A 14986-nucleotide genomic window follows, 5' to 3' on the forward strand; every position below is an offset into this window, starting at 1 on the left:
GCTGCAAAAACTGTATATAATACATTATCTAGGGTTTTAGTAGAGCATTTTTAATTTTAAAATTCAGCACTTTTGCTGGATATCCAAGGATTCTGTTTGCCTTTTCTGCTTCCCCACATTTTGTTGATAATCAACGCAGAGCATTCTACACAAAGAAATCCTTCCATACTGTACATGCTATTGCTTTCTGCATCTCAAAATTACCCTGTGATAATCAGAAGATATAGAATATATTTTTATTACTACTGTACCTGTGTAAATGTTAAATTTCATTTGAAAATTGTCTGCCCAATCCATGGATTTAAGTTATTTGGTAAGTCTCTTGCTCCTGTTTTTGTTTTTCCACTCTTCCTATTTTTTGTATCCACTGGTTTGCTGACTATATTGGGATCCAAACCATTTATATAGAACAGGAAGAGCAACAGGCCTAAAATAGATCCCTGTGGCACATCGGTGCTTATTGTCCAATTTGAGAGTAGTTGCTGATTGTTGTGCACCTAGTTCTGTTCCATGTACAAACTGTACTTTACCTTGTATTTACTGTATGTGGCTTTAGTGTAGCTTCAAGTTATTGAAGAAGGTACTTGGTGAGTTTTTAAAGATTCATAATTGTTGCTTTGGGTGAGATTTAGCCTTCCAAACCACTTTTCGGATGTTCTGATGATACATTTGGGTGTCTTCCTACATCCTCTTCCTGGTGGGATAGCAACCATCACTTTATTTGTGTTGTTGAAGGACACCACATTTGAAACTATGACATCTTGTGGATTTTTTCTAGACTACACTAGAGTAATTCCATACAGGGGAGAGCTGCTCCTTTTACAAAGTTTGACAATAACTTTCACCAGAGGCCTCTAATTTTTTACAGAGCCAGATTTCAGACAATCAGTGCCCACTGAGACGTGGCTGACTCAGAAACTCAATTCCTCTCCCCAGTGTGTTATAAGTATGAGTGGTTCAGCTGACTCCAAGTGGAAAAGAAAGATTTAAATAGTCAACCACAGCAGATTGTTCCCCAAGGACCTCACATCTTTCACTAGACAAGTCTAGCTTCCTTTAGAATAAAGAGTTTCTCCATAAAAATGCTAAATCTGTGATCTCTGCAATGTCTTTCTTCTGTGAAAATTATTGCATGCCGCATTTTTTCTGACATAGTGATCTTTATCCCTTAAAGAGCCCAATTTCTCAGGTTTTACAGATGCCATCTGCTGTATGTGTCTTGAAATATTGTGTTATCTTAAATTAATAGTTTTTCTTAAGTGACTGAGTGTTCAACTAAACTAATATCCAGATGAATGTGCAGCTATACTGGACCAACACTGCACCGATCTAAAACATACAGTTAGCTCTGTTGCATGATGCAGTTGGAAGTATTTTGTTAAAATCAAGTGATTAATATTATGCCTTTCAATATCACATTTACTTCATTACAGTACCTTTTGGAAATGCCATCTACTGTATGTTGATATTGATTTGTTCTTTTTCTGCTTTGTCTTCAGCAGATTACCCGAACACTCAAAGTTCGAGCTCTGTGTCTCTGACTTCAGACTCTGAAATGAGAGAAGGAGAGTGGTCTGGGGACATTTTGCAATCCCCGACTGAAGTCAGAAGAGGGGATGCCACCAATATTAACCTAAAGGTATACACCATATTTAATAACCAAACTTTTGTATAAATGTTAAAGATGCCACCTTTAATCATCAAAACAGAATGGTGCTGAGGTTTGTAGTTTAATTGCCATATTTTCTTCTTAATATAATATAGTAATTAAGTCCCACCAGTTTTAGCTTGGTTTATTACTGAAAGTGCATAAGGTATCTTATGTTACTGTATAATGTTTCTCATCCAGTGTACTTTTTATGCTTTTTGCTTTTGGTTGGGTTGCTATATTAAGTTAAACTTCCTGCTTTTACGTTTGTCTTTACATGGGTACTTTGCTCTTTGAGACTTTGTTTATAATGGGGATCCCATCAATTTTCTTTCAAATATTTTGTGGTATGGGCTCCTAAGTATAAGATTAATACTCATATTTTTTTATCCATGGTAAATATCACTATATTGTACGTTCATGGAAATGAGATGATAGTGAATACTGATTAGCTATAAAACCAGGACAAAATAATCAGAAACTCTTTTCTTTTTATGTAGTTCTTATTTTAGGACCTCTACAGCCACAGTAAATGGATTTACTTGAGATGTAGATGTATGTGACCTTTAATCATACATAGTTTAGTACAATTTAAAATTGGTTAAATTGGAGAGGAAATCTGCAAAAGTCTGGCCAATATCGAGCATACAGTAATTATGTTAGAGATAAACTACAGCTCCATTTTACAGAAAGAGGTTTCTGAGAAAGAAAGCAGAACACAAACAGCCAAGCTATTTGCTTTTAGACCCACACAATAGCTTGAAAATGAACATTGATATAAATCAGGGGAGATAATTTGCCCTTCATGATAGTTTATCTCATTTATAGTTAACATTTGGCGAGGATGTGTTTGGGACCTTCTTCTGCAGCTGCAGTATAGAAATATTTGTTTGGAAACCTTAATTTATTTTCTTTTTTGTCTTACAACACACCATGTAAAATGTTATATACAGCATGTTAAAAAATATTGTTTTCTTTGTGTTGATGTGATACCATTTAAATGTACTGATTACACAGTTGAACAGTTGGAGGTCAGTGTAGACATCATTGTAGTATACAAAAAGTCTTATTTAACATTTGCAGAAGAACAGAACATTTAAATTTGCGTTGCATAACAGTGTTTTCAAACATATCTGCAAGTAAAATAATTCACAGTGAAGAATATTTTCATATTGGGTGAGAAGTGAATTATACTTTTAGCTGACCTTTTTTACAGCAATGTCTTACAAAATACCGTTTTTTTAGACTGAAGAACAAATGGAATAAGCTCTGAAGTAACTTATACAGCTTCATATCGGGTGTAACCTATCAGTATATCCTGATTTTGAAGAGCATAAAGAGAATATTGTTTAATTTGAAAACCCATTTCTGGTAAAGGAAAGTGACAAAATATTTGTAGAGTTTGTATTTGTCATATATTTATTGTAGACATTTAAAGTATATTATTCAAGGTTTTTAGGATTATGTAGTGTGTCCATAGTGTACGAAGAGACCTTTTAAATGCAACAAATGCTAATGGGTCCACAATTCGTGTTTGTTTAATTTTGATGAATTTCATTGGAAATCAAATGTAAATATGTGAATATATTTTTATAAAATATATATATACAATAAAGAAGCAATGGAAATGCTATTTGAATGTCAGAATCAAGATCTCTTTGCGGTCTTTATGGTCCGTGAGTGATTTATCTGTTAAATGTGCATTCAGATTCAGAAGCAGCAAACTGTTTCAATTGATGGAGGCCAAAGAGCAGCTATACATCAATAAACCACAAGGTGGCAGCCTGCACACAAAAAACAAATGTTAGACATACTAGAAAAGTTTGATTAACCACCAAAAATCACTGCTGAGTAATTATGTACAAATACTGACAAAATACCTATATTTCTCAAATATACTATATTTACATTATTTTTTACATAATATTTAGTAATAAATTATGTTAGTTTAGATAAAATAATGTTCTAACACTGTTTTAGTAGTATTTTTCACCATATAATTTGTATTTATTAATTATAAGACTGTCGAAGACAAGACATATTCCCTGTACTTATTTATTGTACTTTCAATGACTCTGTGTATTAAAAGTGAAGAAAACTTTTTTTGAATGTATCCAACCACAAACATGCACAAGAATACATCCAATGCTGTATGTAGTATGATGTTCTTGAATACATATTTTGCTTTCCAGGTGGTGCAGAGTGTTCAGAGCTTGACACAGATACTTTACAGCCTACAGGTGAGAACATTCACTAACTGTGATGTTAATCTCTAGGAGAATACTGTTTTATCTATGAGTTGTTCTGTGAAATAATATCTGTCTACTGAGTAAGAAAATTCTTTTTTGTCCTAATGGTTATTCTCGGGTATTCTGGGCTCTTCATTTATTAACCCTCTGAATGTAATAAAAAATCTGCAATCACAAACATTATTAGATATCCTCCACTACGTGTTTCATCAGGTTCAGGTACTGTTTAGTATAATTTATTGAATTACTTTTGAGAAACTGCATTGCCTCATCAGTCTTGTGTTCAGTATTGTTGCTTTAATGCATTTTTTTCCACTGAGCAAGAAGGGGTGTATTCTCAGGAAATGTCAAGGCTCATTCGCATTCAGGATAAGCTGTTGAAGAGACTATTGACCTTCCTGGAGTATATTAAGTTCAGAAATATGTTACTTGAATAAACCTTAATGAGAGCTGTATAGTTGTGATCTTTATTCACATTTCAAAATAGACTCTCTAACAGCATTTATTAGTATAAATGGATTTCTACAGATTTGGGAAGAAAAGCTTGTAAATCCATATTACTATTATTATTAAGCTGCTAACAATGCATACAATTAAGTGATTTAAAAATATTGTGTGTACAGTATGTTTAAAATCCAAGTGCATATTACATGTGGGAGTATTACATTTTGTAGAGATCTAAATTACAGTCACTACTCCAGAATGAAGGTGTTCTCAACAAAGTAATAAGGTATGACTCACCGCACTGGCAATGCAAGGTTGGTGAGTTGGAACTGACAGATCAAACCCCAAGTGAGTTGTGTAGAATGCTCTATATATAGAGGTGCATAATGCACACTGTTGTAGTGTCTTTTCTAGACGTTGCATTATTCGACTCGTCTCGGAACATTTTGCCTTCTTTGTGCACAAACAGTTCTGTGGAGATCTTCTACAGAAATGTAACTATTTTGTGTTAAGGTAACTTATTACTGATAGATCTGTGTTTTTTTTACTAGGAATAGAGCTTTTTAGCTTTAAGTATTTGTAGAGGGAAGCAATGTTAATGTTAAGGATCACCTGTCAGTTAGATTTGAATGGTAAATATAATCAATTAATTGCTGAAACACTTCATATCGCCTGCTTATGTGTAGTTTCTTATTTTTATTGTTTGGTAAATGGAAAGTTTGTTTTACTCACGTCCAAACTTAGTTGCATTGATAACAAAGTGGAAACGATAGAAAACACTAGTGGAGGTTTTGAGTAAATTGTTGATGTTTATAACATCCATACTGTGTATTGTAACTGCCAATTGTGTCTAAGACATCTGTGCCTGTTGCATAGTAATGTGTATGTTTATTAAATTAGACAGAAATTTACAGTGCAATTTAAAAACAGAGTCATGACTGTGTTGTGTGGTGTGCATCTTTGTTTTAGGCTGCAGTGACCATTCAGGACAGCTGCTATGAAGTCCAGAAGCTAATCCTACAGGAAAACGAGCGCTTGCCTCGTCTTCCCAGTTCCCGTGGCAACCTGCTGCAAGAACAGGAGAAGCAACGCAACCTGGAGAAGCAGCGGGAGGAGCTGGCCGGGGCGCAGCGACTGCAGAACCAGCTCAGACAGGAGCAGCAGCGCTGGGAGCGCGAGTGCGAGCTTCGCCAGCGCCAGCAGGGGGAGAAGGAGAGCCAGCTGGAGCACCGCGAGCGAGACTGCCACCTGCAGGCCGAGCAGCTCCAGCGCGACCGGGAGGAGCTGGAGGCCCAGCTCCGCGAGTACCAGCACAGCCTGGAGCGGCTGCGGGAGGGCCAGCAGTTGGTGGAGAAAGAGAGGGAGAAGCTGGAGACCCAGCAGAGACTGCTGCAGGGCTGGAGGCACAACCGCCAGAGAAGCCTGCCAGTCATGATGATCCCACTGGAGAGCAACCAGGTGCTTGTGGGATTGTAGCTACCCATCCGTCTGTCACTTACATGACCCTCACCCTCTGTCTGCTTATAGTGCCTGGCAATACTTCCTGTTTCTTTTCTATTAATTGATTAGCCTTTCTTTTTTTGTGTGTTTACCAGTAGTATATATCTATCAGTTTATCTAGTAATTGTCCAATAGAAGGAAATCCCAGATAACTATTGCTCACTGACAAGAAACCAAATAAAAGTGTAAAATGGGAAACAGATGGAAAATGTTTACGTTTCTAACATATCAAAAACTTGCCATGACAATTAAAACTTACGTGCTATTGAAGCAAATTGTTCACTCAGTTAATAGATGATATTGTCGAAATGTTGGAACTAACATATTTCCTTGTTTTCTTCAGTTGGCAAAATATGTAGGTAATTATCTCAGAGGTCAGCTGTGCTAAAGCACCTCTTTTAATTTTATGGAATTAAAATATCAAAGGAATTCATGGTATACACATATCAGCATGGTTTCTACTAGAAAAGAGTATTTTCCCCCTAGGACATTTATTCCAGTATAACGATGTTTTTCCTGAAGTGTGTGGTTGTTAGTATGTCTTCATAAATCATTGTTCTGCTTCCTTCATTATGCCATATGGAAAGGTTTTAAAAAAGCTAAAATACTGTAGCCCCAAGTATGTATTGCTTATCATTTAATTACAAGCTTAAGTTTGACTTTGACTGAGATACAACTCTTTAGAGGGTTATATTTATGTCTGACTGTTTAACAGTTCTGTTATACTGTACTGTAAAGCTGGGCAAAGGACAAGTTTTCCTCAGTGCCTCTTTATCTCAGTACCACACACAATCATACAGGCTGAAAAACAAGAAAAAGTACATAAGGTGTAGAGACAGTGAAATATGATATTTAAATATTCCAATAATTAAAAAATAATAAATAGATACATCAATTTGTAATAAGGTTTTCAAATCCCCATGGCTGGTAAAAGATGTGTGGTAGTCTGGAGTCAATTGATTTTAACATCTTGATTGAAATCAATCATAAATTCACTGCTAATGCATTTTGCAACAGACCACGTGTCAGTATTTCATTTTCTTACCTTTTGCTGAAGCACTCCCTTTACTGTGCTTCTCAGAGAATAGCTTAATTAAACTTGTGATGCGTGCAGGATAATATGAGTGTAATTTTAAAATCAGCAGTCTTAATGCCAAGCAATCAACCTTCTAATAAAGAAGTTAATGACTGATGATAATTAAGCTTTCTGAAAGAAATGCTGACAAAATAATTACAGCGACATTGGTAGTAGAGTAAAATCAATTCACCAATAGCCCAGAAAAGCAGATTTAATTATGTCATGCGAATTTATTCCCCTTTGCATTTAAGGGACTGTGTCTTCATTTTCCCAAAGTCAACAAAATAAAATGACCGTAAATATTATTCATACCACTCACAAAAGGAGCAATAACAGACAGAGGATCTGAACAAAACTAAGAGTTATACAGGTAGTTCCTGGTGCTGACTCATTTTGTTGCTATTCATGTTGAAGAGCTGATGCAGGTTAAGAAATAGAATATTTTTTTTCTGCAAAACTTAGAGCTGTACAGGCATTTTTCATTTCCTGTTTACAACCTAAACATTCCATTCCATGCTTAGGCATTTTTTTAACTTCAGGTGCTTTCACAAAGGTATCTTACAGTAGGTGAACTCCCAAAATGCCTATGGCATTTCTATTCAGATTTCAGATTAAAAACATGGATTCTGACTTCTGTATGTAGTGAGAGTGTTGACATGGGTGTCAATATTGGTCATCTAAATATATTATTAGTAGTATTTATTAAATTAGTTGATACTTTTTTCAAAGATGATTTACAGGGGGTTAAATAGAATTTCATACACTGGGGAGTAACTAAATCAATTTTTCTCTATCCCATTCCTGGAGTATCCCTGTTTCAGTCGGTTTATGTTCCAAATGGGCCCTTAATCATCAGTGCCTGTAACTGATGTGCCTGCTGGATTACACTTCTTTCTTCATTCTGTTCTTGGTTTCAAAAATACCCTAGTTAAAGTGCATCATCTGTTAATTTCAGCATGCATAAACTGTCCTCTACTTGCTAATACAAAATTTTGACTGTTATCCACAATCAATTGATGATGAACAGACAGTGGTGAGAGTGAAACTGTATAAAGCACAGTGAGTCAGTGGTTTTCCTTCTGCATAAGTCCCATTCATTGTATTTCGGCTGATGTACCTAAATTAGTGCTGTCCCAAAACTCCCTAACTAACTCAGGGTCTGTACCAATTACAAAGATTAAAAAAAAATAGAAAAATTAAATAAAATAGCTTAAAAACAATGTTGGAGCAAATACAGGGGAACTCCAGGACCAGAAATGGTCCTTAATACAGTGTAACAGTGTGTAACAAAATGCCTTACACAGTGCAGTACAGGAGATGGCATGATACAGGAGGCAATGTTGAATACAATCAAAGGAGTGCAGTTAGAAGATGTACATGACTTGTGCAGTAAAATGGAATGGCAATAAAGGAAAAGAGCGTAATCATAAGTACGCATGAGACTGGAGAAGATTAAAGTACCAGTGCAGTCTGAAATTGCAAGCAACAGAAGGCATGCAGATGTAAACCACAGTGAAATCCTAGTATTCTTGAGTACCTAGTTCAACCACAGGTGAGCGAAGGATGGAGGTAGATAAAGCACATGAAGGCTGGTCACCCAGCAAATGTGGAGTGGAGGGGCCAAGAGACAATATAAAGAGAGACAAATGATTGTAGGTAGGAGAGGACAGAGCGAAGGAAAAGCCAGGCCAAAGATCTTGAACTGAACTCAAGTTGGGATGGAAAGGGGAAGAGTGAGAGTGTGGGTTGGAGCAATAACATGATGTACATAGAAAATACTTTCTGTTTTAATCTGGGTCTGGGTCTTTGAAAACGTGGTGCACCCTTTAATAAAGTTTACAGCAATAGCAAAGAAAAGAGTACATGAAGGGAAAGAGATGTTAGAAGAGTGTGTTCTCCTCCAGTGCTGTCTCTCATGAGTTCTTCAACAAGGTCTCTTTTACTCTCATTGAGCGATCTTGGTTGAAATCCAGTTTCATAATGCAGGTTGTCCAGAACAAAAGTAAGACAGTGAAAGATTAGGAAGAAGAAGCTGCATTTCCAAAGGAAAATAATTATAATGGAAGGACTAACGTGTTAAGAAAAATACATGAATGTGCTTATTATGCTCTCATTTTAAAAGAAAAGAAAGAATGATAGAAAAAGATATTGGTCATAGAGATAATAATCTGTACTTGTAGTTCTTTTACACTTTTACCACGACTGTGTCGGTAACAGGGTGTGGAAAACAGCTGTTAAACTGCTGTCAAGTGACTGAAGCTTAATATTGGTCTCTCTTTGTTGCCAGGGTACAAGTCACAGCCGCTCGGAAAGTTTTGATGGAGATGGCTCTGTGTTTGTCAACGAGGCAGCCTTGCAGATGTCTCTGAACAGCCACCACCGGACAAGCTCTCTGGTGTACACAAATAATCCCAGTGCACACAACAATCTGAACTCAGTGATTGTAAGAACAAATAACAAACAGGGCAACCAGAGAACTGACTTTTCGTACAATCCATTGGGCTCCAGTCAAAGCAGAAGAACGACAACCGCACAACAACAAATTCCATTGTATACTGGGACCAGCGCTGGAGGACACGGCGACAGAGCAAATAACGGTAAGGTACAATAATAATTTATTTAAAAAGCTACAAAATACAGTTATAATTGATGCTACAACGTTAGCTACTTGGGATGAGCAAGAGATTTCTCTTTGTAATAGTTGTCCTTAAATGTTTTGCAGAATGTTTAACATTTTCTTTTAAAGTTGCAGAGGTTTTTTTATAAAACAAAGACAATGATAAAAATGTAATATAATGGATATAAAATCATCAATTTCACTTGGTCTGGGGTTATCACATCTACGGTTTATGGGCTGAACTGCTGTTTTTTTTTAATTGCACAGCATAGAAAATGCTTTAATTGGAAAATATCACTCTTCATCAGCCTGTGCTATTATATATGTGCTATTACATATATGTGTTATATATGTGCTATTACAAACTCAGATGAACATGTTCATACAAATTCAGAAGAAAAAAGCACACCTGTGGGTTGAAAACAATTCACCTTTTGCTTGTTCTATCAAAGTCTGACAGCTGAAAACCAGTTTAAGGAAAGATTCAGATATAAAAGTTAATGCCCCCAAATTAACTAATCCCAACCTTATTTTTACTTATGGAACCTAAACTTTAGTAAGCCTGACATTACAGTACTGTATAAACGTTTGATATAACAGGATGTCTAAGCTTCCTTCATTGCTCTCTCATGACAAATGGCACTTGTCTGACTTGGCTGAAACTTTTCATGACTACAAAATTGTAACCAAATACTTTTTTCCATAGTTGGGATAAAATCCCTTCTTCAACAGTAAGTAAAATAAAAAATACATTCACTTAAATGTGTATTAATGTCTGAAGAGTGATCTTTCCAATCTCTATGCAGTACATTTTTATTAGAAATTTACCTTGTGAGATTTACCTCTGAGCACCTGTGGATAGAAGACAAGGAATTTGCATAGAATAATAGAAGACATTTCCATAGTTGTAACTGTTGTCAGTTTCCTCATTACTTTGCTTTTACTAAAAAATGGAAACTCCTACAGTAAATACCATGTTATTTTAAAACATCTGACTTCAAAATCAACAAATTTTTTTCAAGGTGTTTTTTTCTGTCAGTGGACTTATTCCGTCCTTCAGTACAACTTAATCAATGTTCCTTGACATAATAATGGTCTTCATTCTCACCTTGAAATCAATCAGTGCATTTATCGAGCACTTGGAGGACAGCACTGTGCAATTCATTTGGAAAGCATGATTGCTGATTGATTGAAAATCTTTAGCAAACTCATTACCGTGTGGGTTGTCATTTGAGGGAGATTGGCTCTAGCTGGAAAAATATTACTTCAGATTTTATGAGCCAAAGTGTCGTATATTGTTAGTTTATCAGTTGTCAGCTTTTCCATCATGAAGGACGGAAAACTTTTTCCTGTTTTGTCTTTCTAGTGAAAACAGATGAAACATGGATCCTGTACTATATACTGTATCCAGTCTCTTCTGTACGGTAACCACTGTACTCAGACATGCAGACCTCTGTCAAAAACTTTTTGATTCAGACCTTCAAATTGATTCTGTAATGTAAAGTTAACACATAATCCCAAATTTACACAGAAAAGCTAAACCATATTTGTCAGTGAAAACAGACAACAATAACAGTTCTGTGAATGCTGAAAGAAGGGTTTCCTCATATGGTAACACATCACTGGCAATCAATGAAATTGATTGAAAGAAGAGTGCGTAAAACCACTCCACTGGTGATTAAAATTAACAGCAGTATATAACATTAAATTACACAAATGGTGTAATTTACTTTAAAAACAGACCTTTTATTATTATTAAAGTATTTATTTATTTTTTTGGACAAAGCAAAACTATACAGTTAACATATTACACACAGTACATGTTCCTGCTTATTGGTCAGCTGTGTGTGATAGAATAAAATGGATTTGTTTGTAGCCATATGTGTTATATTGCTATAAATCTCTATGTATTCAAGTTGAAGTAAATGACTAAGATAATTATGGGACTGCATTGGGGTGGTTGTTTAATACTGGATGTGGCTTTATCTGTGTGGACCTCTTAATGTTGGAGGAGTGAAACACAAGTTGAGTCAAGAAAAACTCCAGGCCACAGTTATAGGCATCAGTAATTTACTCAAAAGCTTCAGAGCGGCAATTAGGTGATTAGATACCTGGTGAAATACGGCCTGTCACGCTAATTCCTCTTCTACTAAAGTTTTAGCTAATTTTCTCCAAATGTTTAGTCTATACTGTCACTACCAGAAAAAAATGTAATGATAATTCTTTTGCTCCGTTCTTGAGATGTGGCTGTTTAAAAAACATGGCTGGTGTCTTTCAGGCCAATAAAATCTCAGCAGATTTAAGGGAACACACAAAGGTGCCTCCAATTTGTACTTCATTCCTTGCTGTGATTGTTTTAGATCACCAACTACTTGCTGAAATATGGCCTCCCAAATTGTTTGCTCCTGCCCAAAGACTAGTTAACTAAACTTGGTATCAATCTGGTGATAGGACACATGGGAAAATGGTGCTTCTATTGAACCATAATGGCCAACTTGCCACCATTTTGTTTGACCACCACTGTCGTATAACCTCTGCACTGATGTGTAGTAGTAGCTCTATTGTAAACTGCCCTTTTGTTAGAATCAAGAAATAGCCTTTTCTGTTATCTCTTGACTTTGAATCTTAATTTGGAGGTGTGGTCCTTTGTTCTTGTTTTATCATCATTGCAATCAGGCTTGTATCAGAGGGACTTTATTATTATTGTAGAGAAGGGATTGCATTTGCTGTAGGTAGAGAAACACTTCTTGTCCAAACTGTACTGTACAGCAGAGAAAAAACTACAACACTCGGTGAAAGAGTTTTTCATTTATTTGATTTCACTCACACTGTTAAAGTTGAGCAGGATTTCATTTCCATATTTGCCATTATCTTTCATTCTTATTATACAACTCAATTTTCAACTTTCATTCTAGTTTCCTCTCAATTTACTTGACGTTCAATCACGCTATGAGAATTGACTTCCTGGAAGCTTTCAAAACTGCTTGCAGTTGTCAAATTCCTTTTACTTGTAGCTGTTTTTTTTTCATTTCATGTAACTGTGTTACCTGTATACTGTATATCCACCACCTGTTCAGTATAAAAACATTCCAGGTATCACTGTGGTTTGGCAAAATGCTGTGCTGCACAGTAAAAAATTCCCCTAATAATACTACCAATTAAGGGCACTTTGTTTAGTGATTTTGATTAATATACCTCTTTTAGTAGTGTGCTCCTTGAGGCAAAAAAGAGCATTTATTTATAATAAGACAGTAGCGTGGTTATTGTGCATGCTGACTCGAAATAAGCCTTATTCATGGGCTAGACCTCAGGGCAAGTTCCCACAAAGCTTCAGATTGGCACACCTTATGGAACATGAGAGAATTGCAAGGTATGTGCCAAACCTTGTTTAATCTATCAAGTTATGACAGTGGAATTAACATAAACGACCTGAAGTGGTTTGTCTGCTGTCATTCTCTGCATTATTTCCGTGTCCCAGAGTGAAAAATTGTAAATGTGTTTTTTAGATCAACAAGATTTTGCCACAGATGTTATTCACACAACAAAAAATGTAGATATTTATATGTTAGAACATGCAGTTCCCACTCCAAAAAATTGCAACCTGCAATTTGAGATGCATGAGTAATATTTGATTTTCTGGGTTACAATTTACACAGTAAAAACATAGTGTTTCTTTTAATTATGTTCGATTATTAATTGAAATAGCTGTTAGTTAGTATTTGCCTTTTTTTTAATAGAGAAGCACTCAAAATAAAGTGCATTGAGTCTGTTTTCCATTGCTACTTAACCAAGAATTTACAGAATAATACACAGAATAGAATAGCATATGCTATCTCTATTCACTTATTTTTAATTTGTGTGTTGTATGTCCTAATAAAACCCAGACTGTCATTTGTCCTAGACTGACTATAATAACAAAATAGTATTTCCAGATAGTTCACAAAGGGTAAAGGATAACATTTAGGCTTATTAGGCCTGTTCGTAGAATTTTAAGTACATGTGCATTTCTTACAGGCATAACATTTTCCTTTAACTTGTCATCCCACACTGAGACATCTCTTTGGAAGCATTTCTTGTTTTTGTATTTTAAAGATGATTTAGTGAGCTTTCCACATGAGAGCTGAACACCGTTCAGAGCACATTTAATAGGATATTAACCCCATAAACCATGTCTAATTTGTGATGTTTTTAAAGTGCACATCTGCATATTTATTGCATAGAATCATATTTTTATGGTGAAATAAGTTAAAGGACATTTTGAAAATAGGCAGCTAAGTCAATACATTTTCATACATTACTCATTTTAATAAAGTCCATGAGAAACAAATGAAAAAACATGAGAAATTGCTTCCAAAGATACAGACTATACATGTGAATGGAGAATTCTGTGATGTTTCCTTAGTATCATTTATTAAAACAAAACAAGACAGGTCATTTCCAAGTGAACTAATCAAAGTGGCATGTTATTAATCACCTAAAACACGTTCTCCTAAAGAGTTACAATGGAGCAATTCATACATAAGTTGATGATTAGAGATCCTGAAGGGTCAACCTTTTTTACACACATTCCTGGCTCCAGAACCAGTGATATTTGTTCCAAAAGCACATGGAGCCTTATACGACAGGATTTGGACTGCATTAACTTATCCAAATAATAAAATGTCTTCCTGTAGTTTTGATACATGGTGAAAATTTGCTAGTGTAATTGGCTACAATCATTTTTGTTTATTACACAAGAGGATCCAGCAGATGTCACTGGCAGGGATCCATGCTACTCTTTAAAAAACAGTGTGCAAGGAGCCTTTATTGAGGATATATTCAATCTTGTAGTTCATACAGCATTCTGTTCAAAGTTTGTATTCAGTTACTGTGTAAACAAAACATTATTGTGTGGGCACAAGTCGTAAAATACACTCAGAACAAAACCAAGTTAAGTATTATAATGAAAGATACCATAATTTACTGTGAGGCCTTGAGTCATTTTCTGGTAAAGGGACCTTTGGCAGCAAATACTGCTGTGAGGCTTTTTGTATAGGTCTCTACCAGCTTTGCTCACTGCAATGAGGCAGTTTTCTCCCATTCTTCTTTACAACTTCACTCAAGCTCTGTCAGGTTGGTTTGGAATCATCAATGGACAGCAATTTTCAAGACTTGTTCACATTCTCTGTCAGATTCAAGTCAGGACTGTGATTGAGCCACTCAAGGACATTCACTTTCTTCTTTTTAAGCCTTTTGCTTTGAGTCACTGTCTTGCCGAAATGGGAATTTCCATCACACTTTTAGGTTTTAGAAACCTTAAGCAGGTTTTGCTCTAAGATTTCCCTCTACTTTGATCATTTGATCATTTTACACCATAATCTTGACAAACATCTCGGCCCATGCTGATGAGAAGCAATTCCATACCGTCATTCCGTAACGTAATGCTGAACCACTATTCTTGATTATAGGAA

At 35.7% G+C, this 14986-nt stretch overlaps 1 protein-coding gene across 8 annotated transcripts in view; it reads left to right on the forward strand.

Annotated features, from left to right (window-relative positions):
• Positions 1 to 14986, forward strand: part of arhgef28a (Rho guanine nucleotide exchange factor 28a) — a 186373-nt gene that overhangs the window by 96595 nt on the left and 74792 nt on the right. For 7 of the 8 annotated variants that reach the window (XR_015935911.1, XM_088629161.1, XM_088629165.1 and 4 more), the window contains 4 exons: positions 1500 to 1639; positions 3841 to 3888; positions 5311 to 5799; positions 9207 to 9516. Coding sequence is in view for 7 of the 8 variants with exons in the window: in XM_088629161.1 (XP_088485287.1) it covers positions 1500 to 1639; positions 3841 to 3888; positions 5311 to 5799; positions 9207 to 9516 (987 nt within the window). In the remaining variant the exon portion in view is untranslated. The remainder of the gene's footprint in view (positions 1 to 1499; positions 1640 to 3840; positions 3889 to 5310; positions 5800 to 9206; positions 9517 to 14986) is intronic. The other variant, XM_088629163.1, reaches the window with a different exon arrangement.

The sequence above is a fragment of the Lepisosteus platostomus genome, chromosome 4, assembly GCF_059453375.1.
Source record: "Lepisosteus platostomus isolate fLepPlt1 chromosome 4, fLepPlt1.hap1, whole genome shotgun sequence".
NCBI classification, from domain to species: domain Eukaryota; kingdom Metazoa; phylum Chordata; class Actinopteri; order Semionotiformes; family Lepisosteidae; genus Lepisosteus; species Lepisosteus platostomus.